Below are 24,961 nucleotides of genomic sequence, written 5' to 3'. Positions count from 1 at the left end.
TGTGAACCATCAGGTAGGCTCATCTCCACCTCCACTGGGCCATAATGAACTCTGAAACACATACACAAAAAGGCTTCTTTCCTGACCTGCTCACTCTATATCCATTACGTTATTTAAGGCACAGACAAAAGCAAATTAAGTTGCTCATCTGGGTAATCAAGTTAAGTAACATGGCAGAAAGCCTTGACCACTACAGCCAGGAGGCTGTTTCTCAGCTGTGGTTTCCTTGAACTGTATCCCCTAGAACTCACAAGTCTTTGGGGTCCCGAAGTTTCATTTGTATTAAAATTACTTTTCTATAAAGAGTTCTTCATTTCCATAGCCTAAAATAAGGTCAGGAGAAAATGAAGCCCCAGCTAGGTATTAAGAACCTGGAGGGTTAGCTAGGAGTTCAGGGCTGCCTCCTGTTGGAAGGTGAAGAGGGATGAGGAACAGGGACAGGCCTTGGGCCCACGTTCATGGCTATCTGATCTTTGCCTTGGTGAGGGTGGAGTGCTGCAGGGGCAGAAAGACCTCAAAACTTCAAGTCCAGCAAATTACATCTACAGTGCTGAAATTCTAGTCTCGTCCAAAGAAAAGTGAGCAGAGCTTCTTTTAGAACTGGACAAACACAATTTTCATCTCTGGCTGTTGCTTTTGCATTATTTATACACATCGCTACTCACACGTTAAGAGGAAGCTGCCAGCATACATAGAAATTGCAAAGGGCAAGGAACCCAGCCTTTTAATGAACAACTCCAGACCTGGCTGAGGCTAATGCAGGAAGCTGATTCTGTAGGGCTGAGGTGCCCGTGGCAGACAGGGGAATCCCAAGACAGCTGGCTCACTCCAGCACAGCAGCTGAGGTAGGAAAAGGCAGTCCTGAATCTGTTGCATGAGCCCTGAAGACCCCTCCAGGAGAGACCAGAACTCAAATGGAGCTCAGCCTGGGAAGAGCAGCAATGGGTGATGAGTGCCACAGACATCAGAGGCACAAGCCTACCAGTGCCCCTACTTGGGTCCTTATTCACCACCAGCGCTGTTCATATTGTGACATTAGCACAGAATAGGCCTTCTTTAGACAGGCAACCCTGGATGCATTGCATCCTTTTTTTCTATATACTCACTCCTAGCAAAGTGCCCTGAGCAAGTGTAATGTGAGTGCCATAATCAGAGAAGGCATTTTCTCACCATCCTTCTATATGGACAGAGGTTCAGAAAAAAATATGATGGGATTATCTAACAGGAACCCACACAATCACAAAAATCACTCTGTCCCTGCCTTCAGGAAGAGCCATGTTTTGGTCATCAGAAGCTCTGCTAGGCTTAGTCAGATGAGTGCCAGGAATTCTGTGAACTTGAGGTCAAGCTGCCAAGATTCAAAAGAAATGTTGATATTAAGTGTTTGCACAGATACCAGAGTGGGACAGCTAACAACTGCCAGCATGCAACTCCAGCCACAATGCAGAGAAGAAAACCAAATTTTCCATTCGTCCCCTCATCTTATAAAACTTAGGCAGAAAAAAAAAAAAAAAAAAGGCTCTTACCTAGCTCTCCTCGAAGGTTAACAAGTTCTTGAGATAGGGTTTTGTGTTGTTTCAGTGCTTCCTCCCGCTGCAGAAAACACACATCAAGTTACTAATGTTTTCAAGAGGGTCCCTTTCAGTAAGGCACACATTTGTTATCACCAGGAAAATGAGACTCAGAACGGAGAAGCCAAGATATGAATCATTTAGGCTAACAGTTTGTGTTGTAAAAAAACACAGATGTCCCTTAGTTGTTAAGGAAATTCATGTTTCAAAAAATCTTTATTTTCTCAGGTCCCCATGAAACTTTCGTTTGAGGCACTTTTAAAAATATTTACTTTGAGCCATGCTTCATTGCTGATTTGCAGAACCTTTCAGCAAATGCATACTTAAGTCTTAATGCATTCTCCTCCTCCAAGGGCAATAAAGCACTAATCAGTTTAAGATAAATATTTAATGTTCTAAACATATGCACTTATATGCACTTTGTCCTGTATTTGCAAATAAAAAAGTTTCATTATAAGGTCAATCCTTCTAAAAAGAAGATAGAAGTTTGTGGTTAAGCTACAGCAAAAAAGGACCCTTTAAAAAAAAAAGGCAAAATTAAACTAATTTTACCCCATTCCACATTATTTTTCTAAGGATTATTATATTTGGGATCAGCTATGATTGTAAGGAGATGTTAGAGAAACAAATCAAAGAAAATCAGGCAACTGTTTCAGTATCAGAAAAAGCTATTTATCCTGCAAAAAAAGAACAATTTCCAAGTTACCACAACTCAAAGCAATCTCTCTCTCTCTCTCTCTCTCACACACACACACACACACACACACACACACACACACACACGTATAGCAATAGATACAGTTTCTTAAAAGGTAGATTCCCTACCATCAGGGCATGACTGAGAAAAAAAGCAGGATTCAAAGCTCTTTGAAAATGCCCTTACTAGATCACCCAAGACGGAGCTCCCGCCGCATCTTGATCACACTATTGCAGAGATCATGAGACCCAAGTCTTTTGCGGGCAAAAGTTGCTTGTCATTCAAAGCATTCCCCCCCTAATTCCAGACAACCTCTGCCTCCGTCTCTGACATTCTTCCAGAAAAGCACTATAAGCAAATACTAATTACCCTTGTTGCTGCACATGGAGCATAGAGGCACATTTTGCTGCTGGAGCAGCCCATTTCCAGCTTCTGTCTCCAACTGCCCCCACCCCCCGCACTGTCCAAGAAGTGCACAGGTGGCCACACCACCCACCGGTCGGTCTGCCTACATTCAAAGCTCTACCAGGAGGAGCGCCATTGGTCCTCGGGAACCTTCCTTCCCGTCCTGCAGGTTACCGTATGCCTCTCTCCTGGCAGAAGCTGATTCTGCAGCCTCTGCCTTTGGCACGAGCAGCCTGCGATTACTTAAAGCCACAGCCCTTCATTTATGAAAAACGAGAGCCAGACATTAGACTGATCGATGGCCACTTACTTAAATATCAGCTGGTACAGTGGAAAGAAAAACTGACCTCCTCTGCCTGGATGATGGAGTTATTTTTAGATTTGTGAGCCTTTTTAGTCTCCTCTTTAATTGAGGACGTTAGATTATCACACTTACTAGGAGAAAAGAAAAACTTGTTCTCCAAAACCTGTGGACGAGAGGAGCCTATGAACTAGGTGAAGAGCAATCCAAGTGTGTGTTTTGTGACTTACAATTGAAAATGACATTAGGATGCAGCGCATGGTGTTTGCCACGAAATTTAATTGGGATGCTTTAGAACATGGTCCGCTGGTGTTTATAAAGGTAAAGTGTGAAATGCTGATTTGAGAGTTGGGGATCAGATACCTTCTAAAGCTTTTACTTTGTGATGGTCTCTTACTAAAGACCTAAGGAGGTTAACAAACAGTCACCAACGCTGTCTTACGGATAATTAACAGTGATGAGATTTAAGGAACACTTCTTCATGAGTCCATTTTGCCATTCTTGGGATTCTAGATGCTTGATCTTTAAAGTGAAGTATTACATGGTTCTGAAATCCCAAATCAGTGAGTCCCAGTTTTTTAAAAATGAACAAGTCAGGAGTTTTCTAATGTAGAAATTAAACTGAGGAAAATCAAGCTGGATAAAATTGGAAGAAAAGCATAGAAAAATGCATACAATACATGTTTCTCCTGATCTCATAAACTTAAGCCTTAATTTTGTTTGCTTAGTAATCTAGGTCAAGTAAATATAAGCAAGTTTTGTCACTCAGTGTCAAGAAAACTAAAAGACAGTATAATACCCATAAACAATCCTGCAACACATTAAGGAACTTGCTTAAAATTCCCTTCCCAACGAGAGTTAATTTTCTAGTAGAAGGCAAAGCTGCAAGAAGCTAAATTACTTTTCAAACTTCCAGAAATGTGAAAAGTGAGGACTGGAAAATTAAGTTGGTATATCATTTCCAGGAGTAATTTTGTGAAAATGCTTACATCTTAGCCCAAATACATACCATGTGATCTCTTGGCTTATTTTTTTTTTTTTAATTTTTATTTATTTATGATAGTCACACAGAGAGAGAGAGAGGCAGAGACACAGGCAGAGGGAGAAGCAGGCTCCATGCACCGGGAGCCCGACGTGGGATTCGATCCAGGGCCTCCCGGATCGCGCCCTGGGCCAAAGGCAGGCGCCAAACCGCTGCGCCACCCAGGGATCCCGATCTCTTGGCTTATTAAAGAGATTTCTGGGGACAAGGAATTTCAATCCACGTGAACATTTCCCCCCAGCTCTACTGTGCTCACCCTTCCTGTACTAAAGCCCAGAAGCCACTGATGTCTCTCTCCCAAGCTCTGTCAATCTGAGTACATGGTGGCAGGAAAGCCGGGAGGTCATCTCTGTCTCTTGTCTAAATGGGTTGTTCCAAACTCAGTCACGTCTTCCTAAGGTGTCATGAATCTATCACACTTTTTCTATTACTGCTACCTCCACCATTCATTCCTGTACTAGTGAAAGCAACCTTTCCCACGACCCTGCAGAGGGCTGCTAGATCAATGTCCCATATTCTTTGTACACATAAATGCCCTTCCTCACAAAGAGTATTCCATGGAGTACACGAAAAAGAAACTTTACCCTAGTTCCATGAACCTCAGTGTTCCACTACCTGTTTAGACTCACATCCCTTCCTGTTTTGGTCAAGTCATGCTTGCCATGCGTGTCCTATCTCCACAATCTTGGATGTATGGTCTTTATCTGACCTGTTATATAAACTTTCAGGGAATACTCCATGTCAACCATAGTCACCATCTCCTTCCCCCCAAAGCCTAGATAAGACATTTATCTTTCTGAATTGATTGGCAAGTTATTACTCTGTACCAATTAATCAAGGACCATTCCAAATGCTAGGGAAAACATGGAGGAAATTTAAGATCTGGTTCTCACCTTCAAGAAGCTTGGGATGGGGGTGCCTGGGTGGCTCAGTCAGTTAAGGGTCCTGAGATCCAGTACTCTGTTGGGCTCCCTGCTCAGTGAGGAGTCTACTTCTCCTTCTCCCCCTCTGCTAGTTCTCTGCCTCTCACATCAATAAATGAGTGTTTTTTTTTTTTTAATTTAAAAAAAGAAGCTTGAGACCTAGATAGAACTAAAATGTCCATACTCAATTCTTCAGTCATCACTCAAGGCAGATGACCTCATCTGGGGGGAAGCAGTACAGAATAATAGAAAAACCAAGGGCTTTATATATGATCCTATGTGAAATGCCACCTGCAGTGCCCACACCATAGTAAGTGTCAGCTTCTGCCTCTCTTTGGGAGCTTGCCCTTTAAGATACCTATCCTTCAGTTGTAGATGATAAAAACACATTTTGTCACTTAGGTACTGATTGCCTATTTCTTTTTATTCAGCTGCTCCTATATCAGTGTTTCTGCCTTAGATAATAAACTCTTTATAGTCTAGATAATAATTTTTTTTAATCCTCTTTGTATTTTAACCTACAGAATTCCACACAATGTGCAAAAAAGAGGGAGGTGGGAATCTGGATAGAAATATGCTTTCGTACGCATGCATTAAATATATTAAGTGCTCCAAGGAAAAAATGGATTCACCATAATTTAATTAGGAGGCCCTGGGACACAGGCACTTAATCTCTGGCTGTTGTCCCATCAGTGGGCCTGAATTTGTTGGCTATTGAAAAGCATCAACAGCACAGGGGATTTTGCAGAAAAGAGTCACGTCAGATGGCTCAGATGTGTGCTATCTCTGACCTCTCCTTCCTGCCACTCACACAATGAATTATATCCACTCTTTTGTTGTTGTTGTTCTGAGATATTTTTACTTATAGTAAACAGTGTCACTCCAAATTCACCTTATTTGGCTGCTACTTTACGTTGGATTTCACTTTGGCTGTTTGTACAGAACACTGCACAACTATGCAAGGATAAACCAAGAATGGGAACAAATTAAAACTAGCAATAGTGAGTACTCTGGGAGACAGAAAGCATGGTATTAGTTTCCAGATTGATGAGATACTTATCAGAACTTCTACATAATGGGAATCCCTGGATGGTTCAGTGGTTTAGTGCCTGCCTTCGGCCCAGGGCGTGATCCTGGAGTCCCGGGATCAAGTCCTGCATTGGGCTCCCTGCATGGAGCCTGCTTCTCCCTCTGCCTGTGTCTCTGCCTCTCTCTCTCTGTCTCTCATGAATAAATAAATAAAATCTTAAAAAAAGAACTTCTATGTAATGAATTATGTCTGCCACAAAAGTGGAAAGTTATAGTTGTTAAACAGACTTGCAACAAAAAGATAAGTCTTGGTTCTAGGATTCCCTATAATCAATCATCTTTACCCATACTCTAATGTTCTAAAACCATTTAGAAAAACAATAAGATACATATGTATATATAGATCAGTCTACATCTACAATCTACATCTTGTCTATACATCAATCAATCACTTCTATAATGGGTATGAGAGAATCAAAGGGTTAAGAGGAAAATTGTTCTGCAGAATTACTTAACTTTTCCCCTGGTTATGTCTTTCCTTTCTGTTTTATAATAGTGCCCTGTACATATTAGGCAATCAGTAAATATTTGTCGATTGGTTATAAAGAGCAAAGAACATTTACATAAAGACTTTACATGTTCATCTCACATCTGGGAGTTCACCCTGTCCATTCATTTGTTCATGCAGGCATACACTGCACATCTGTTATGTATAAAGCCCTACCATAGATGCTGGGGTGGTTTCCTAAGAAAGAACTAGACACAGATCCTGCTCTCAGTGAGCTTCTGGTCTTAAGCAAAATGATTACAGATGGCTATCTGTAATATATAGTAGAGAGCGACAGAGAAATATAAGTGCTCCTAGCATCCAGAAGGTGAACAGAATAGAGAAATAGAAGGACCAGGAAATAGGGAGGTTTTTTGTTTTATTTTGTTTTGAAGACTTGTTTTAGAGAGAGAATAAGAGACAGACTGTGAGAGAGTGTGCACGTGCATTCATGTGTGCAAGTGAGGGGAGGGGCAGAGGGAGAGAATCCTCAAGCAGACTCTGCTAAGCCTGGAGTCAGATGCATCCATGGCCGTAAGATCAAAACTGAGCTGAAACCAAGAGCCAGACGCTCAACAAGTAAGGCACCCAGGTACCCCTAAAAGAGAGTTTTTGATTTTAAGAAATGAAGTGGAGTTACAATTATGTGGGCATTAAAACACATACAGTTAAAGTCTCCCAGAAACTCATTAAGAGTTTGCCCTGTTGGGGATCCCTGGGTGGCACAGCGGTTTAGCGCCTGCCTTTGGCCCAGGGCGTGATCCTGGAGACCCGGGATCGAGTCCCACGTCGGGCTCCCGGTACATGGAGCCTGCTTCTCCCTCTGCCTATGTCTCTGCCTCTCTCTCTCTCTCTCACTGTGTGCCTATCATAAATAAATTAAAAAAAATTAAAAAAAAAAAAGAGTTTGCCCTGTTGTGGACTGACAAAACATCTCTCAGTATGTCCAACCAAGCGAGGTTTTTCTTCTAGTGTTTGATCTACTCCTTCTCTGAGTATCTGATAAAGTGTTTGGTTTGTATTTGGGGGCCAGGTTGTATAGGGGGAAAAAGTATTTTGAAACACTGGGATTACATGGATTGTGGAAGGTTCATGCCATGTGAGGGATTTAGGAACCAAAGGAAGAGCAGACACCTTCCATCTCACATTCACTTCTGGGCCTTTCCTCACTGAGAGGCCTTTCCTTGCCTGATCTATTTAATTTGCATTTTCTACTTGTTTGTATAATAAATTCATGTAAATTAAACATAGGTAGTGATGCGATGCCACTGAATATGTAGGTATTAGGGAGAAGGGCAATAGCCCAGCAATGGAATATGAACAAAGGATAAAAACATCCAGGAAGTAGGACACCTGGCTGGCTCAGCCATTGAGCATCTGTCTTCAGCTCAGGACGTGACACTGGGATCGAGTCTCACATCAGACTCCTTGCAGGGAGTCGGCTTCTCCCTCTGCCTATGTCTCTGCCTCTCTGTGTGTCTCTCGTGAATAAATAAAATCTTTTTTTTTAAATGAAAATGTACAGGAAGTTCATAGGCAATTTTGAGTTTCTTGTATCCTAGACCCAAGTTCAAGTACTGGTCTTCCTCTAACCAGCTGTCTGCTGATAGTCAAGTTACTTAACAGCTCTACATCTCCATTTTCTTCCTAGTAAATTCCAACTTATGTTTTTGGACAAGACTTAATAAGAATGTCTATGATGTAGTAAATAAATATCCTAAGGAAGGTACATGATAAGATGAGCACTGGGTGTTATATTGGCAAATTTAATTTAAATAAAATACATTTAAAAACAAAACAAAACACAAAAATAAAAGTACCAATAGCCTCCCACACCCCCTAAAAAAACTTAGTAAATATTCAATAATATTAGATTCCTCTTGCTTCTCCTCTACCTCACTAATCATACTGCAGGAGCAGACAGGCAGTGAGGTGAGGCTAACAAGGGCAGCTTGTGCCAAATTAGAAACTTACATTCCAAGTTATACCCCAGAGTCATCCAGAGGAAATCTAATGTGAGCCATGTATATAACCTTAATTTCCACTAGCTACATTTCTTAAAAGTTTAAAAGATTAAATTTTATATATTTTATTTAACCCAGAATATCCAACATATCACCATTTCAACATATAGTCAACAGAAAAGTTATTCACAAGGAATCTTACATCACCTCTTATCTACAGTCTTTGAAATCCATGTGTATTTTAACGCCTATCTGCATATCTTAATTCAGCCTCATTGCACTTCAAGTGCTTGGTAGCTTCATAAAGCTAGTAGCTTCCATATTGGACAGGTCAGCTGTAGACAATGGAGAACCACTGAAGGTTTTAATCAGTAGAGTGGAATGCTTTGGAAAGATAAATCTGTTAGCAGTGCTTGGGGTAGATTATAGTGAAAAGAATGCAGGTCTAAAGACTAAGAAGTTATCATAATCTAGTGGACAGTTATCCAGAGTCTGAACAAGGTTGGCATCAGTATGAATGGAAAAGAGGGGATGAAGGAGAGCCACACTGTGGGAATGAGGGCTCACAGCACTTGGTGACTCATCTCATGTGAGAGGGAAAGGAGAGAAAGGGGTTGAACATGGGATCGTTCCAATTTTAGTATATGTGCTGCCGAAGCGAGCATTGAACATGGGATTGATTGGGCTAGATATAGTAAAACAAAGTAATTGGTTTATTAGAAAATAGACAAATTATTTCCTACATTTGATATTACATGGTTTCCAATTTAGCTTAGTTGGTTATATAAACCAGCTTTCCAATTCCTTCCTTACATATTAAAGAGAAACAGAAAGACTATATACTACTGTAATTTAAAAACTAGGTAAATGTTTACAACTCCTTCTCAAAAAAATATTTTTGGACAAAGCTGTAAAATGTTCATCAAATACTGATCTTACTATCTTTTAGCTTGGTAACTTGCAAAGGCACAGAGCAAGTGCCTGGCTCTCCTGCCCCAGACCAGCAACCATATCATAGTAGCCTCTGCAGGAAATGAACATAGATTTGTTGAACTGAACTACAGAACAAGCAAATTGGACAGTTTTCTTCTTGAGATATTATGTAATATGCCTCTTTTTAAACTGTGATTGAAAAATATCAAAAGAGGGGAGGGAGCCTTGGTAGCTCAGTCGGTTAAGCATGTCACTCTTGATTTTGGCTCAGGTACAATCTTAGGGTTATGAGATCAAGCCCTGGGTTGGGCTCTAAACTCAGCAGGGAGTCTGCTTGAGGTTCTTTCCCTCTGCCCCTCCCCCAGCTCAAGTGCACACACTCTCTCTAATATGCTGAGTGAAATAAGTCAATCGGAGAAGGACAAACATTATATGGTCTCATTCATTTGGGGAATATAAATAATAGTGAAAGGGAATAGAGGGGAAGGGAGAAGAAATGGGTAGGAAATATCAGAAAGGGAGACAGAACATGAGAGACTCCTAACTCTGGGAAATGAACTAGGGGTGGTGGAAGGGGAGGAGGGCGGGGGGTGGGGGTGACTGGGTGGCGGGCACTTAGGGGGGCACTTGATGGGATGAGCACTGGGTGTTATTCTGTATGTTGGCAAATTGAACACCAATAAAAAATAAATTTATTATTAAAAAATAAATAAATAAAATCTAAAGAGCTTAAGTATAATCTCATCCCAGTGGTTTTTTTTTTTTCCCCTTAGATATTTGTAGTTTTTGTTGCTAGGCCAGTAGCATATGTTCACAGAAACTTGGTTTTCTCAATGAATTTTAAGCAGTCTCTGAACTAATATCCTTGTAGAATGTCACAGAAGAATAAGTAAGCAAAGAAAACCTGTTTTGCATTTGTTGTACCAGAAACTAGTTTAGAATTAGATGGAAATTCTGAAAGTCCCCAGACCCATAATGGGGGTTACTTCAGAAGTGTTCTTTGACCCACAAATATAATAAATCTCGTTTTTCAAAGCATTAAATTAAAGGTGATATGGAAAGCTACATACAGTTAGACAACTGTAAAATAATGCCAATATAGGCTGGAGATGTACGTAACAATTACCTTATGTCATTGTTGGTCTAAATGATTCTGGAAAAGAAAAAATAGGGAGAAATGTTTCGATCCCAAATTTCTAGAGAATGACTCAGGTATCAAGTGAGTTGACAAAGCATAATTGCAAGAATTATATCTGGTCTTATCATTCATTAACTGAACAGTACTCACAAGACAAGAGCATGAACACTGGCCCCCCTCCTACACCCCTCAACTCAATCAGAAAAACTGTTTAGAGGGTAGACATCCTTACCTCAGAGAGTAGGTGCTGAATCACAACTGTTAATGCTTCAAACTTGATATTGCCACAGGAAAGAAGCTGCTTGAGATGCAGGATAAATCCACTTTGATTTTCACATTTTGTTTTATACTGGGCCAACTCAAGTGTTTTTTCAGAGGATAGCACATCTGGAGATGTCTGTGTCTGGATACACAAACTTCTGGGATTCTTTTGCCTGCCCTTTTCAACTGTAAAGGGAATAAGTATACATAGGAAAATATGTGACTTTAATTTTTATAATCACTACCATCTGGGTTCAAAAACAACTAGATAAACCACAGAAATACATTTAAGCTATGTTTACGTAAGGAAAGCATATGGATCAGAACAGGAATTAATCAACTATCTAGATGTTTGGAACTTATAAACACAGACAATGTCTTTAGCTCCGACTTAAGATTTACGTGGGGCAGAGAATTATGTATATGAAACAATTAGATTTAGCAATCCAAAAACATGAAAATTATGTGCAAAATAATATTCATATCATAATTTCTAATTTTCTAGGTAAATTGGTATAGTACCCTGTGACAAGTTCCCTGACTATATTCTGATCACATATGCTGAAAGAAAAACATAAGTGATTGGCCTTTCAATGCCTCTCCCTCTTCCTACACATTTTCTACATCTTCCCATCTTTTCCTGCTGATGGCCAGGTTATTACAAAGATTTATACTGCTGATGAGTCATTTCCTAATCTCTAGTAAATCATTACATATATTGAAAAATCTACTCACATTTTGCCCCTTAAGTGCTAAAAGCACTTATACTCTTGACTATACTTTTCCGTTTTCTATGAAACACAACGTTTACTGTTTTTCCCTTCTCCAAGTAGTAGTAAGGGCCTATGTATTTTTTTTAAGCTCATACTAATACTCCAAATCCAACTAAGATGCTGTGCTGATTATTCATTTTCTATGCCCCAGTGTCCTGGGAATTAGTCTCCTTTAAATGAACAACTGTTCAGTGTTGGAACTATTCCAAATGTCCCAGTCACTTTAAATATCAAACAATTTTTTTAACGGAACACACAAAACAAGCTCCTTAGCTTCTTGAAATAAGTAGGCCAAGTAATCAAAACAAAACTAAATCTGAAAAAAAGATACAAGAAGCTGAGAGAGAAAAAAAATGTTCCCTTGTTCTCAGAGGCATTCCCTACAATATTCACATTCTGTGGTAGCAAACCTAAGAACATTTTATAGACAGGAATTATTTTCTATAATTCTTCAGAGGGCAGCCCCGGTGGCTTAGCGGTTTAGTGCCTGCCCTCAGCCCAGGGCGTGATCCTGGAGACCCGGGATTGAGTCCCACCATCAGGCTCCCTACATGGAGCCTGCTTTTCCCTCTCCCTGTGTCTCTGCCTGTCTCTCTCTCTGTCTCTGTCTCTCTCTCTCTCATGAATAAATAAAATCTTTAAAAAAAAAAAGAGAAATCTATCAGATTTCTTTAAAAAACATTCTTCAGAGGAGGAAAGCTATAGTAATTTCTTGAAGGAAAATAAACAATCCTCAGTATTTATGCTCCAAGAACCAGTGACAAAATACACTCAATATATTCTTTTTAAAATAGGAGATGGGGGGAGGCTCTCATTTTCTATGGTACTTTCTATGGTTAAAGAATTCGTATTTGTGTTAATACTTGATAACTCATGATTCTAAGATGACTAAAATATCTATTGTGTTTTAAAAATACTTAAAGAGAAGGGGAAAGTATTTGCCTATTAGTCTTTCTCAGTAATCCTTAACGGCTGTTTAGCACTAACCACCACTTCCAAAGCAGATGAAGAAAAGTGACCTAGTTCATAGTCATAATATTAAAATCCTGAAGGGAGAACTTTATAAGGTCCCATATTAATGAACTAATTAATGAAAAATAATCTAAATATTTTACAGTTTGTCAAAGTACTTGAAATTAGTAGTCCTTTATTTAAATCATTTCCTAAAATGTTCTTAGGTGTTCTATTTCTCATGTAACATATAATAATTACATAGTGTTTTATTGCTCATTGAGTGTTCTCACTTTTCCTCTCTTTCATCCACTCAGTAGCTCTCCACAGGGAAAGCAAGGTTCCAGGATGGGAAGGGTGTTGTCCATGCACGGATGGCATCCATAGGACAGGTTCAAAGTCAGAAGCTAGGCTTCCTCCCATTCTCTACTGTTCCCACCCACCTTGGAAAGTGGAGATAGGGTGGAGATGTCCTATAAAACCAAAAATAGGGGCACCTGGGTGGCTCAGTGGTTGAGAGTCTGCCTTTGGCTTAGGTCATGATCCAGGGATCCTGGGATCAAGTCCTACATCAGGCTTCCCACAGAGATCCTGCTTCTCCCTCTGCCTATGTCTCTGCCTCTCTCTGTGTCTCTCATGAATAAATAAAAGTCTTTAAAAACTAATTTAAAAAATAAAACTAGGGGATCCCTGGGTGGCACAGCGGTTTGGCGCCTGCCTTTGGCCCAGGGAGCGATTCTGGAGACCCGGGATCGAATCCCACATCTGGCTCCCGGTGCATGGAGCCTGCTTCTCCCTTTGCCTGTGTCTCTGCCTCTCTCTCTCTCTGTGACTATCAGGAATGAAAAATAAATAAATAAATAAATAAATAAATAAATAAATAAATAAATAAATAAATAACAAAATTAAAAAAACTAAAAATAACTATTTATGCTATAATTGTAACAAAATGTCATTTTAGCATATCAAGCCTGTTATTTGGATACTCTTCAATAAACCTACATATAGATAAACATCTGTGTTTTATTACAGTTTTACATAATTGTATACAAACAGCAAAAAATAGCCTTTAACTCTTTGGTAATCTAGAATTTCCTGTAACCTATTGATATAAATTCATTCTTCTAATATCATTGCTATGTCCTACCAATATTTACTGAAATATTCTTTAATTTATTGATAGATTGCTTTATCATTTCTTGAATCCCTTAACAATGTTTGATTCTCTTTCTAGAATTTCTATGCTAATTATTTTTTTAATTTAACACAACATCAGAGTTTGAAAAATGTTACGTTATAATTATTTATAAAATTTGAGATGTAAATATTTTATATTAACATATTTGAAGAAAACATTCTTTAAAATTCTTGCCTACTGAGACTTCCAGATGAATTTCACTGGCCATGTTCTAGTAAGTTATTTCATAGGGAGATACATTTAAATTAGTTTATTGAACATTCTTTTTCCACCTTCAGGTTCAAAATACAGGTACTCCTTTTGTAACACCAGATTTTATATCTTCCTTCAAATTTCTTATGCCAAAGTTAGGCAAGAGCTACATATCATGTTTGGTTTTTTCGTAAACTAAATTTCTCTCACTGTATGTTCTTACGATTTACTTAAAGTATTTGCTAGTAATATTGTTTGGATAAATCACTTGATATTGTTTATCTTTTTTCTTATTAAACACTTAATTCCATTTCTAATATTATTTTAAAAAGAGAATGATAGCTTTATTCTTCTCTGGTTTAAGATTAGCTATGTTTCTCAATGTACATAAAGTAGATTTTAAAATAATACATCTGTATCATGCCAAGAATCTGTCCATACTGTTTTTGAGGTGTTTAAAAAATGTAAGTTGGATTTGTCGACTGTATACCGGGCCTCTGAAACCATTATGGTTTTTACTAGCTTGTTTAATTTGATCAATTTTGTTAAGGTTTTTTTTTTTTTTTTAAGATTATATTTATTTATTCATGAGAGATACAGAGAGAGACAGAGATACAGGCAGAGGGAGAAGCAGGCTCCATGCCGGGAGCCCAATATGGGACTCGATCCTGGGACTCCAGGATCACGCCCTGGACCAAAGGCAGGTGCTAAACCGCTGAGCCACCCAGGGATCCCCCATTAAAGGTTTTCTTAAGCCATAGTGGCTTCAAATTCCTAAGACACATTCTTTCCTTTTTTAAATTAATTGCCCCCCTTTTACCATCTGAAATATAATTTCTCCCCATTTTTTGAGGTATAAATGACATTTAACATTATATTAGTTTCAGATGCGCAATGTAATGATTCACTATATACTGGGAAATGATGACGCTAATAGTCTAGTTAACATTTTATCAGACACAGTTACAACTTTTTATTATGAGAACTTTAAATATCTACTCTCTTAACAAGTTTCAAATATACAATAGAATATTATCAACTTAGTCCCATGCTGGATATTACATACTCAAGGCCTGTTTGAAAACTGAAAGTTTGCACCTTTTGACCTTATTCACCCATTTCACAACCCCACCCTACTCCCCAAGACAAACTCTTAGTTTTTTCCAATATGTCAGTGGAACAGGATCAACCGTTCCCTAGTTTGCTGCTGAGAATTCAGATGGCTTAAGTCCATGAGTGAGACTGGCAACTAACTATACATTTCCTTTATTATTTTGTTTGCTTTAGCTTCTCATAACAAAGTGGCATCTGTGCTTATAAAAGTCCTATTCTCCAATATTTTGGGACTGTGAACTGTTTTCAAGGGCACATAAACTCTGTGGAAGGGTAGAAAATTCTCTTGGACCCAACAATGTATTAGGAATGCTAAGATCACTCTAGAATGAACGTGAGTAGTTTTTGTTAAGGTACAGCCTGGAAAACATCAATTGCCCAAGTCTGACTACACCCCAGTGACACACATCTCTTGGTGCTTAGCTGTTTTTCATTTGTGCTTTGCCTGGTTCCGGCTTCACCTGCAGCTCTGGTGCTAAGGTGTTAACTCTAAGGATAGGAGGGGGGGAGCGATGACACCTGTGCTTCAATAAAAGCCAGCTGTTCACATGATAGCCACCTTTTCTTTCAGGCTTTCTTAATGGCTGGGGAACTGGCATTTTGAGAGTCAGGGAGCCCCTAGTATCAGCACCAGCTCTTACCTATCCAGTCACGAAGACCTCAGACGCAACCCCTGGAATGCAACACTGGTCTGCCTCTGGTAGTAATGAAATAGTCAGACCTGAGCATCATGAGGCCATTTTCAACATTACCCACCAAGAACTGCATTCAAACATTTAAAACACTTCTGATCATGTTGGTCTGCATAATTTTATACACTCATATTGATGTTTAAGAACTTAAAAGCTTTGTGATAAGCCTTCTCTACTACATTCTAACATCAACTGTTGACTTCATAGCTGGTCAGCAAGAACTTATCTTATTGTGAATCCTACACAGGAGTGCAATGACATAACTGAAGGATTGATGCTGCAAACTTGTTTGCAAAGACAAGATCAAGAAACAAGCCAACTGTCCATAAGTAGAGGACTGGCTAAACAAATTTATGGTACATTTACATAGTGAAATATCACAACTGTAATGAAGAACTAGGACAGATTCTGCAGTAAATGAGAAAACAGTAAAGAGCAATGTAGATAATATGCTCTGTTGTGTAAAGACAATGAAAATGTAAGAGTACATTTTCTATTTTGCTTATAAATTCCTAACAAAATTATTACATAATACACATACAAGTACTGACAATGTTTACCTTTTCAGAAAAGAGAATAGGAACCAGACAGATACAAGGTGTTCTAGTATATTTTTTTATACTCTTTAATCGTTGGGTAAACCTATCACCTTTTCAAAATTAAGAAGTATTTTTTAAAGGTGGTTAAACTGAATTCTGAGCCCTTTAATCATCAACACTTAGCCATAAAAAAAAAATAGTCTGTGTTTCTTCCTTGGGGAATAGAGATGGGAATCTAAATAATACAGATTTTGTTGTTATATGTGACAACTCAAAATAGATTTACATTTAAGGAGGAAAGAAAACACTGATATATTAGTCTTCTAAGAGTAGATGTCTTCAAAATTTAACTTAAGAGCAAATAAACTGTAAACAGACTGCCCTCCACCTAGAGCTGGAAAATCAAGTTGTGACCTCAATCTTCTGCTCCATATACAGTACTCCCAAAGGATAAAATCGTACATGGTAGCTGATGACCTAGTTTGAGCATCTTTCCCCCCTCCTCACTCCTGGCCCAATTGAAGATCAGAGATGATGCAAAAATCTCCAGCGATGCTCAAAGCCCTAATGCTCATAAAGAGGGTACTTCATAATACTAAAAGAACAGTTTTGCTTAAATCCTATAGGAATCATGATTTATTGCAAATCAAAATATGAACCAAACTTGCCCTTGTGTATTTTTTAACATGTTTCCATTTTTATAATGCAGCTGAATTTAAAAATGTAAAATCGTTTATTTTACCATTAACAGGACATGTGATTTCAAAGAATCAACTTAGAAACCCTTAAAGTTGCATGTTACCTTCTACACAGATCTGGATATCCATCAACAAGATAGTTAGAATATCGTGTGTGATCCAATCTTCCTGGTACCGACTCTAATGAAATTGAAACCTCCATCAGGAAAACAAAAGTCGTGAATTTAAGACATGTGCTTACTTGAAAGCCAATTGGATAACACTGTTTGCTATCTTTGCTCCTTTCAATCCAAAATTTCAATTTAATAAAATTTCAGACTAGCCTAATGAATGTATTTATCACTGTCTTGAAGAAAGTAGTAGGGTAAAGAGAAATAGGCCCTCTTTTTAGGCTTCCAACATTCAGGCATATAGACCCCCATGACAAGACAAAAAGGTTTTTGAGAAAAGTTTAACCACTAAGACGTGGACCAACCTATTATCTCCTGAAGACACATTCACCTTAAGGTCAAACAAGCCATTTATTGAACATGCTGACTTTCCAAATATTAAAGTCAAGTAAGAGACAAGCCCTGAAAGAATAGTTTGCCTTGGCTTCCATGAAATGCAAAACTATACACTGTTTAGTAACCAACATTGCCTAGTTTTTTTGTATACCTATTGACCTAGTCATTTGTTCACCAAATATTTTTTTTTTCGAAATCTACCATGATAACCTTGCGGTGGTAGGAGGACCTGTCCTGGTGTCTTCTGGGGAAGAAGGAGGTGGTGGTATACAGGGATGCATGAAGACCCCCTCCCAGCATCTTGGCTGAATCATATTTCCTTAGTTTTGATATCTTCCTGTTCAGCTATCTTAGTATCTACCTATCTGCACTGAAAACTATTATGTGTGGGTTAACAAAATGTAGCTAATGAACTAATGGGCTGGTGAGGGTCCTGTCTCTGCTAGCAGCTTGGACAGACAACTAATTCCCTTCTTTCTGCCTTAACCTGACCCAGCACTCCCAAACCCTTTAAAGGGACCCCTATCTCTATGTAAGTTCTTTCAGTCCATTTCCTATGCATTGGGTCATGGGTGCTTACCCTGGGATAGCCCATGGAAACAAAGCACTAAATGGGAACTATTGGGAAATACATGTTCTAATAGGAGGGAGTATCCAGTTTGGAATTTTTAAATGCGTTCTTTTCTCTGACTTTTACATGCTGAGCTAGCCAGCTGACATGAGGTCACTGATGTGCCAATGAGGCCATCCCCTGTGGGTCAGTGCTCTGCAGCCACAGAGAGCATCCGTAACCGCTGTATCTCTGTTCCTGCAATCCTATGTTGCAAAATAGGGACCCTAGGAAAACTGCATGACTGAGCCCAGGCACATGTAGCGATAAGACCTGAATGTGGGGGAAAAATGTGCCCAAATGTGCCAGAGTGGGTCAAAGATGTGTATTACAGTACACACTATCTTACAGTTGAAATGAAAAAGCCAATTAAAACAACCAACACTAGAAATTTTTATGACACAAATAATGAAAAAAGAGGTTATTCTCAAAAATACTAACCAGTTAAGGAAAAGAAATTGAAAAGACAAGCACCTCAAACTCAGGTCCCTTTGTTCTCAGGGAACAAAGGGAAAAAGGGCAAGTCTCTCACCCAAAAGAAAGCTTTATTAGTCTTAATTTTCCCCCAAGAGCCAGACAAATGGTATTTATAAAGAGGACTCTCTTGTGCTAAAATAACAACATATCACCTAAGACAACCACAGAAAAATGATGTTCAACATTGGAAACATTTAAAGCCACATCTGATGCCTTTTTACATAATAAATAATGTGTATTTAAAATTCGTGTTTTTAGCTCTAAAACATGCTTTAGAGCTAACACAAAGTATTATAATCTGTATTGTTTTATTTATAGGATGATTTGCTGTTAACCAAAACTCAATCAGAATATTCTAATTGTTATAATTACGTATTTACTAAATTTTCTTGCCACACTCCTCCAGCTGTTCCTGTTGAAAAACACTGCTTATTCTTCCCATCCTGAATTCAACTCCAAACTGTAATGTATGATGTAGTTTCCACGTTTGTGAGAAAACAGATTACTACATTAAAACACAACTTAGAGTAGTAAAAGACTTCAGCTATGTGAAACTTGTGAGTTACATCTAACTTCTAAAAATTTATCAAAATATAACCTGTTATGAGTGAAAGTTGATTTAACACATCCTTGTCTTAAGTAGACCGCTCTAACTGCCTAAGGGTACATTTTAGCATCATACCAAAGCTGTAGCTCTAAGACTGCCCCAACTACAGGAGCTCAGTATGGATCACTGACAAATGTTTTTAGCATAATGTCATGCACAACGGTGAGTGGCCAGTGTGGCAAAAGGCCAGCAAGATCTTCAAGCCTGCTTTCAAGGAAGCCAAAAGAAGAATGTGGATTCACAGTACAGTAACAAAGGAGTGGTGGAAGGCTACATCTCTCACCTTTTATTCTTGAATTTGGTCCCTCTGATGTCTTCTGTAATCTACAAACGACTGAATCTTTTAACTTTTTACACACAAGTTCTAATACATAGCGTTTTTAATGGAAGCTTTCTAAAATGGCTTCATTGACTCCTTCATTTTGCCATGTGAGAGAGAAACACAAGAGAAATCCAAGTTTATTTAGGGTCACCTTGGCAATACCTACCGCAAATGTACTAATAAAAACATTAACCTTTCGTTAACATGTTTTACATATATAAAAGCCGTATGTCGAGTTGAGACGTTCTTTCTCAACATATTATTTTATCACTGAAAACTACTTCACTTAACATCAGAATCAAATAGAGTGACTTCAAAGTGTCTAACTGAAATAATGACAAAATAGCTAACCATAACCAAAACCCATCCATGTCACAAAACAAAAAAAAAATTAAGTCTGTTATAAGATCAGACTTGTTAAATGATATACTCCCCTTTTTTATAAGCAGCCAATATCAGCTTTGGAGAACTAAGGGTTTAACCCTCTCTGGGTCAGGTACTCTACTGAGGCTCTAATGCCTCTTACACCTGCATGCTCTAGAGACTGGATGAGTCACTGAGTTCCCTAGCCTACCTTGCAGGTCGCTAGCCAGGTGACTGAGAATTAGCCAATGAGATTAAGCTTTAGTGATTTGGCACCACCTCCAACCTTTTTTTCTGCCTAGAGCAGCATCCTGAGATCATGAGACAACGGTCACGAGGAGGAAGCTAAGAAAATAAGCAGAGATGTTGATACATTGCTGAGCCACTGGACAACATTTTAGCTGAGACAAACAAGTTAGGTGAAACAAATAACCTACTTCTTAGTCAAGCTGTCTTAAATCGCAGCTAAAAATTGTTCTTGACAGTCTCAAAAATGAATGCCAAACATAATTTAATGACTTCCATTCTAATAAACAGATTTATTCATATTCTACCTTGCTCTTACCATCTAGTCAAAATGTTTCTCTTTCGTGTGGCTTTAAGTAAATAGAATATTTTGTTCTATCAGGTAGACTTCTGTCCCTCCTCTGAAACTCCCAGGCAGCTCAGTGGTGAGTGCTCAGGTCATGATCTCAGGGTCAGATCACGCCTCAGCTCTCTGCTCAGTGGGAGTCTGCTTGACATTCTCTCTCCTCCTCCTCCTCCTCCCCCTCTTCTCGCTCTAAAAATAATATTTCAGGATCCCTGGGTGGCTCAGTGGTTTAGCACTGCCTTCAGCCCAGGGCGTGACCCTGGAGACCCAGGATTGAGTCCCACATTGGGCTCCCTGCATGGAGCCTGCTTCTCCCTCTGCCTATGTCCCTGCTTCTCTCATGAATAAATAAAATCTTTAAAAAATGATAAAAATAAAAAAATAGTATTTCTGCCCCTCTTAATATATATGTACTACACCCCTTCCCTTTGCTATGATAATTGCCTTTTTTTTTTTTTTTTTTTGGAGAAGAGGAGAGAGAATCTTAAGGAGGCTCCATACCCAGCACATAAGATGACCTAGGGCTAGATCTCACCACCCTGAGATCATGACCCCAGCTGAAATCAAGAGTTGGATGTTTAACCTTATTAAACCACCCAGAAACCCCTATAATAACTGCTTTTAATATCACTAGCTCAGCAAAATGAATTCTAAGTGCAGTAAACTGCTTTCACTTTAATAAAAACATATATTAACTCTTTGAGGTTCAAAATGGCATTTTTTTTTTTATAATAACTAGTACAGGTATCTCCAGGTTCAAAGAAAAATTGAATTCTAATAAAACCAGTGGTAAGTAAGATTTCAACTGAGAAGATTCTTTTCCTTCCACAGACTCATTATAAAATCAGAACCAATATGCAGAAGCAAAATTCTGAAATAGAGCTGACAATTTTAGCAAGAGAGACTATTGCCAGCATTTTGGCAAGTCACTGAAACCACTTATAGACTTCGTAGAAGATTAGCACCTTCCCTGACGCAGAGATCTTCATCCACGCTTGCCCTCCTGCAAGATCACTCAGAACTCTGACAAATTCACTCTTCCTTTTCTTGGCCCTATTTACAGACACCATGACATCCTGGATTCAACAACACATTCTGTGAATGGGTGCCACACGATAACAACATACTGGATGGTGCTCCTTATCTAAAGGTTCAATGAGAGGGCCTGGTCTACCTGGGTCCCTGTGATTACTTCCTTCTTGCTAACACCTCTGTCTATATTCTATGCTCACACCTATTAAAATTCTTTTGTTTCCTTGAAGGAGCCAACCTCTCCCTAAGCTCCAGGCTTTCGCCTCAAACACTGTTTCCTGGCTAACTCCACGTATGCTGAGATTTCAGCTTAACTAGCACTTTTTCTGGAAGGCCAGGATAAGGTTAGCTTCACCTGCTAGGAGCTGCCTGGGCATCTAGTCTATGCTCTATTGTAATCACTTGATGTTCTGTTTAATTATGTGCTGTGTGAAGGCAGGAGCCATGTGTGACTCAGTCCTGGTTAGATTATCAGCATCTAGCACTGAACCTGGCACACAGTCCATGTCTAAATAAGTATTTACTTATGAAATGAATGAATTAATCCTAGATTGTGAAAGGCATTTGGGAAGAAGTCATAAGTGGGTGCCTGGCTGGCTCTGTCAGTAGAGCATGGAACTCCTGATCTCAGGGTCTTGAGTTCAAGCCCCATGCTGGTTTATTAAAGATTTAGAGCTTATTTAAAATAAATAAAAACTTAAGAAAATTGCTTGAAGTAATCTCTATACCAAATATGAGGCTCGAACTCATAACCCTAAGATGAAGAGTCACGTGTAGAGCTTACTTTTTTTAAAAAAATAAAAATAAAAATTAATCACTTAGAGAAATGGGGGAGGGGGGTGCTAGTGGCAAAGATCAAATACAAAATCCTTCAAATAACCCAAACATATGAAACTGCCAATATTTGGCCATTTTTCACTTACAAGAAAAGTAATTTCAAGTGCTTCCACCTAATAAAAAAGACAACCAGAGCAGTGGCAGAGTAAAACCAAATAGAGATTTCAGAGGACAGAGTCTTAGGTTCTTACAACCAATTAGTTGTGGTTAAATGAGGAAAAACAAGGATTCACCATGACTGATGTTATATGACAGGATAAAGGAAAAACATGGTGTCATAAAGAGACACCATGAAAAACATGGTGTCCTGAGTATTAACTGAGTTTGGGCAATAAGGAGAGAATTAGATAAGATTTAGATAAGATGCATTTTCAGATGTAATTCATCCAGGTTTTTTTAAATCTATAGCCAGCAAAATTTATAGCATGTGAGGTTAAAGGGACTTCAGAAATCATTTCATCTGATTCCTTTATTTTATAGCTCTGTATGTGTAAGTGATGAAGGTCATTCACTTGGTTACTAGCAGAACCAAGGCTACAACCCCAGGTTCCTGGAATCGAGGTCAGCACCACTGCCACTCTGACAACCAACAGCATTCACTTTATTAAGAATACAAACACAAGTTACAGCTTATAGACCCTAAGAATACATGTGGGGACTTTAGTACCCATTTCCTTGCAAGATTTCTCTGACCTTAAAGTTATGTAATACAGGATAAGCTCACAAAAGATTCTTACAGGGGCTAAGTAGAATTACATTCTTTACATAATTTTTAAATGCTTCTCACGCAGGGGGAAACAATACAACCCTCTTATTCATCATGACTATTCACCAGATCTAACAGAATTACAGCAAAAGTCAGAGCCGGGAAAATCTAGAAGCCAAGAGTTCTAAACAGAGGTCTCAGTTTTCATCCCATGTCTGCTACTGTGTGCCCTTGAACACGTTAATCCACTTCTCTGGGCCTCTGACTTCCTGGCGTAAAAGAAGGTAAACTAGATCACTTTTTTTAAAAAAGGTTTTTTATTTATTCATGAGAGACACACACAGAGAGAGAGAGAAAGAGAGAGAGAAAGAGAGAGGCAGAGACACAGGCAGAGGGAGAAGCAGGCTCCATCCAAGGAGCTCAATGTGGGACTCGATCCCGGGTCTCCAGGATCACGTCCTGGGCCGAAGGCAGCACTAAACCGCTGAGCCACCTGGGCTGCCCAACTAGATCACTTCTAAGTACACCCAGGCTCTAAAAATTTCACTGCAGCCAAATTAATGTTGAAAAGTGTTTTTAGAGAAATTCCAAAATCAAAAGGTACCTAAAAATAGCAACAATTAGTCAAACTCTGATAATAAAAGCCTTTTGTTTTTTGCTTAAACTGCCTTGGAAATCTATCTGCTTCACAGAAATACAATAAACAACCTGAAATGTTCACTAGGAGAAAACTGGTAAAGGGTGTGAGGATGGCTCAGTAGGTTAAGTTTCTGCCTTTCACTTGGGTCATGATCTTGAGGTCCTGGGATTGAACCCCACATCGGGCTCCCTGCTCAAAGGGGGAGTCGGCTTCTCCCTCTACCCACCACCCCACCAAGCTCATGCTTACTCTCTCTCTCAAATAAATAAATATCTTTTTTTTTATTTTTAAAGATTTATTTATTTATTCATTCATTCCTTCATGAGAGACACACACACAGAGAGAGAGAGAGAGAGAGAGAGGCAGAGGGAGAAGCAGGTTCCATGCAGGGAGCCCGATGTGGGACTCGATCCTGGGACTCCAGGATCACGCCCTGGGCTGAAGGCAGCACTAAACCACTGGGCCACCTGGGCCCCGAAAAATATCTTTTTTAAAAAAAACTGGTTAAATAGATCATGGTGCCCATAACTATTAAAAAGCAGGGATAAATGTGTTAACATGAAAATCTAAGTTATATTAACTTTAAAAAGCAATTTATAGAAAAATGCATATATATATATATATATATATATTATTTCTGTATAAGGAAAGAATCTATAAAAATTTACATAGGCTTACATATAATGAGCAAGTTACCAGAAGGCTTTGCAAGCACCCACGAGAGTGGTGGTCCCTGGAGAGAGGACAGGGGTCCCGGGCAAGACACAGACTCACTTTAAATTATATAACCTCTGTACAGTTTGACTTTCTCACTTGAAGCACAGATTTTTTTTTTTTAACTTGGAGCTATTTTAGATCATACAGATTATTGCAAATACAAGGCAGCCTTTTTTCCTTTTTTTTTTTTTTTTTTATAAAGGCAGAAAAAAATGACAAAGGCATTTAGGCTGGGAGAGAGCAAGCCACTGTTCTGCCTCCTAACAGCTGTTTTACCTTCAGTTGCCAGCTCAGACCAAGGGAAAGGTTGGCAGACTTCAGTGACAGGTCAAGGGGAGTTATGAAACATGAGGAGAAGCTGCTGGAAAAAAATGAGAGATATCCCTCAGGGAAGGGAGATGCCTCTGGGAAAACTAAGAACAGTCAGCTGAAAAAAAAATCACTAGGTATGGGATGGAAAACAAGACACATCAGGGCTGACACAAATATGAAAGAAGAAAAAAAATCTGTTTACATATTCAGACAGTCCTGTTACAGTCAATGCTAACCAGCCAGAGTAAATATACTACCACACCTGTTTTTACA

The 24,961-nt window shown here is 38.9% G+C and overlaps 1 protein-coding gene across 7 annotated transcripts in view; it reads right to left on the bottom strand.

Annotated features, from left to right (window-relative positions):
• MTUS1 (microtubule associated scaffold protein 1) overlaps positions 1-24,961 on the bottom strand; it is a 165,884-nt gene that overhangs the window by 27,570 nt on the left and 113,353 nt on the right. For 6 of the 7 annotated variants that reach the window (XM_077848911.1, XM_077848916.1, XM_077848912.1 and 3 more), the window contains 2 exons: positions 10,783-10,997; positions 1,527-1,593 (listed from right to left, as the gene is read on the bottom strand). In XM_077848911.1, the coding sequence (XP_077705037.1) occupies positions 1,527-1,593; positions 10,783-10,997 (282 nt within the window). Of the gene's footprint in view, positions 1-1,526; positions 1,594-2,637; positions 2,774-10,782; positions 10,998-24,961 lie in introns of those variants that run through there. The other variant, XM_077848915.1, reaches the window with a different exon arrangement.

The sequence above is a fragment of the Canis aureus genome, chromosome 15, assembly GCF_053574225.1.
Source record: "Canis aureus isolate CA01 chromosome 15, VMU_Caureus_v.1.0, whole genome shotgun sequence".
NCBI lineage: Eukaryota > Metazoa > Chordata > Mammalia > Carnivora > Canidae > Canis > Canis aureus.
Note: the sequence above shows the minus strand (reverse complement) of the source record. Positions and strands in the feature narration are given on the sequence as shown.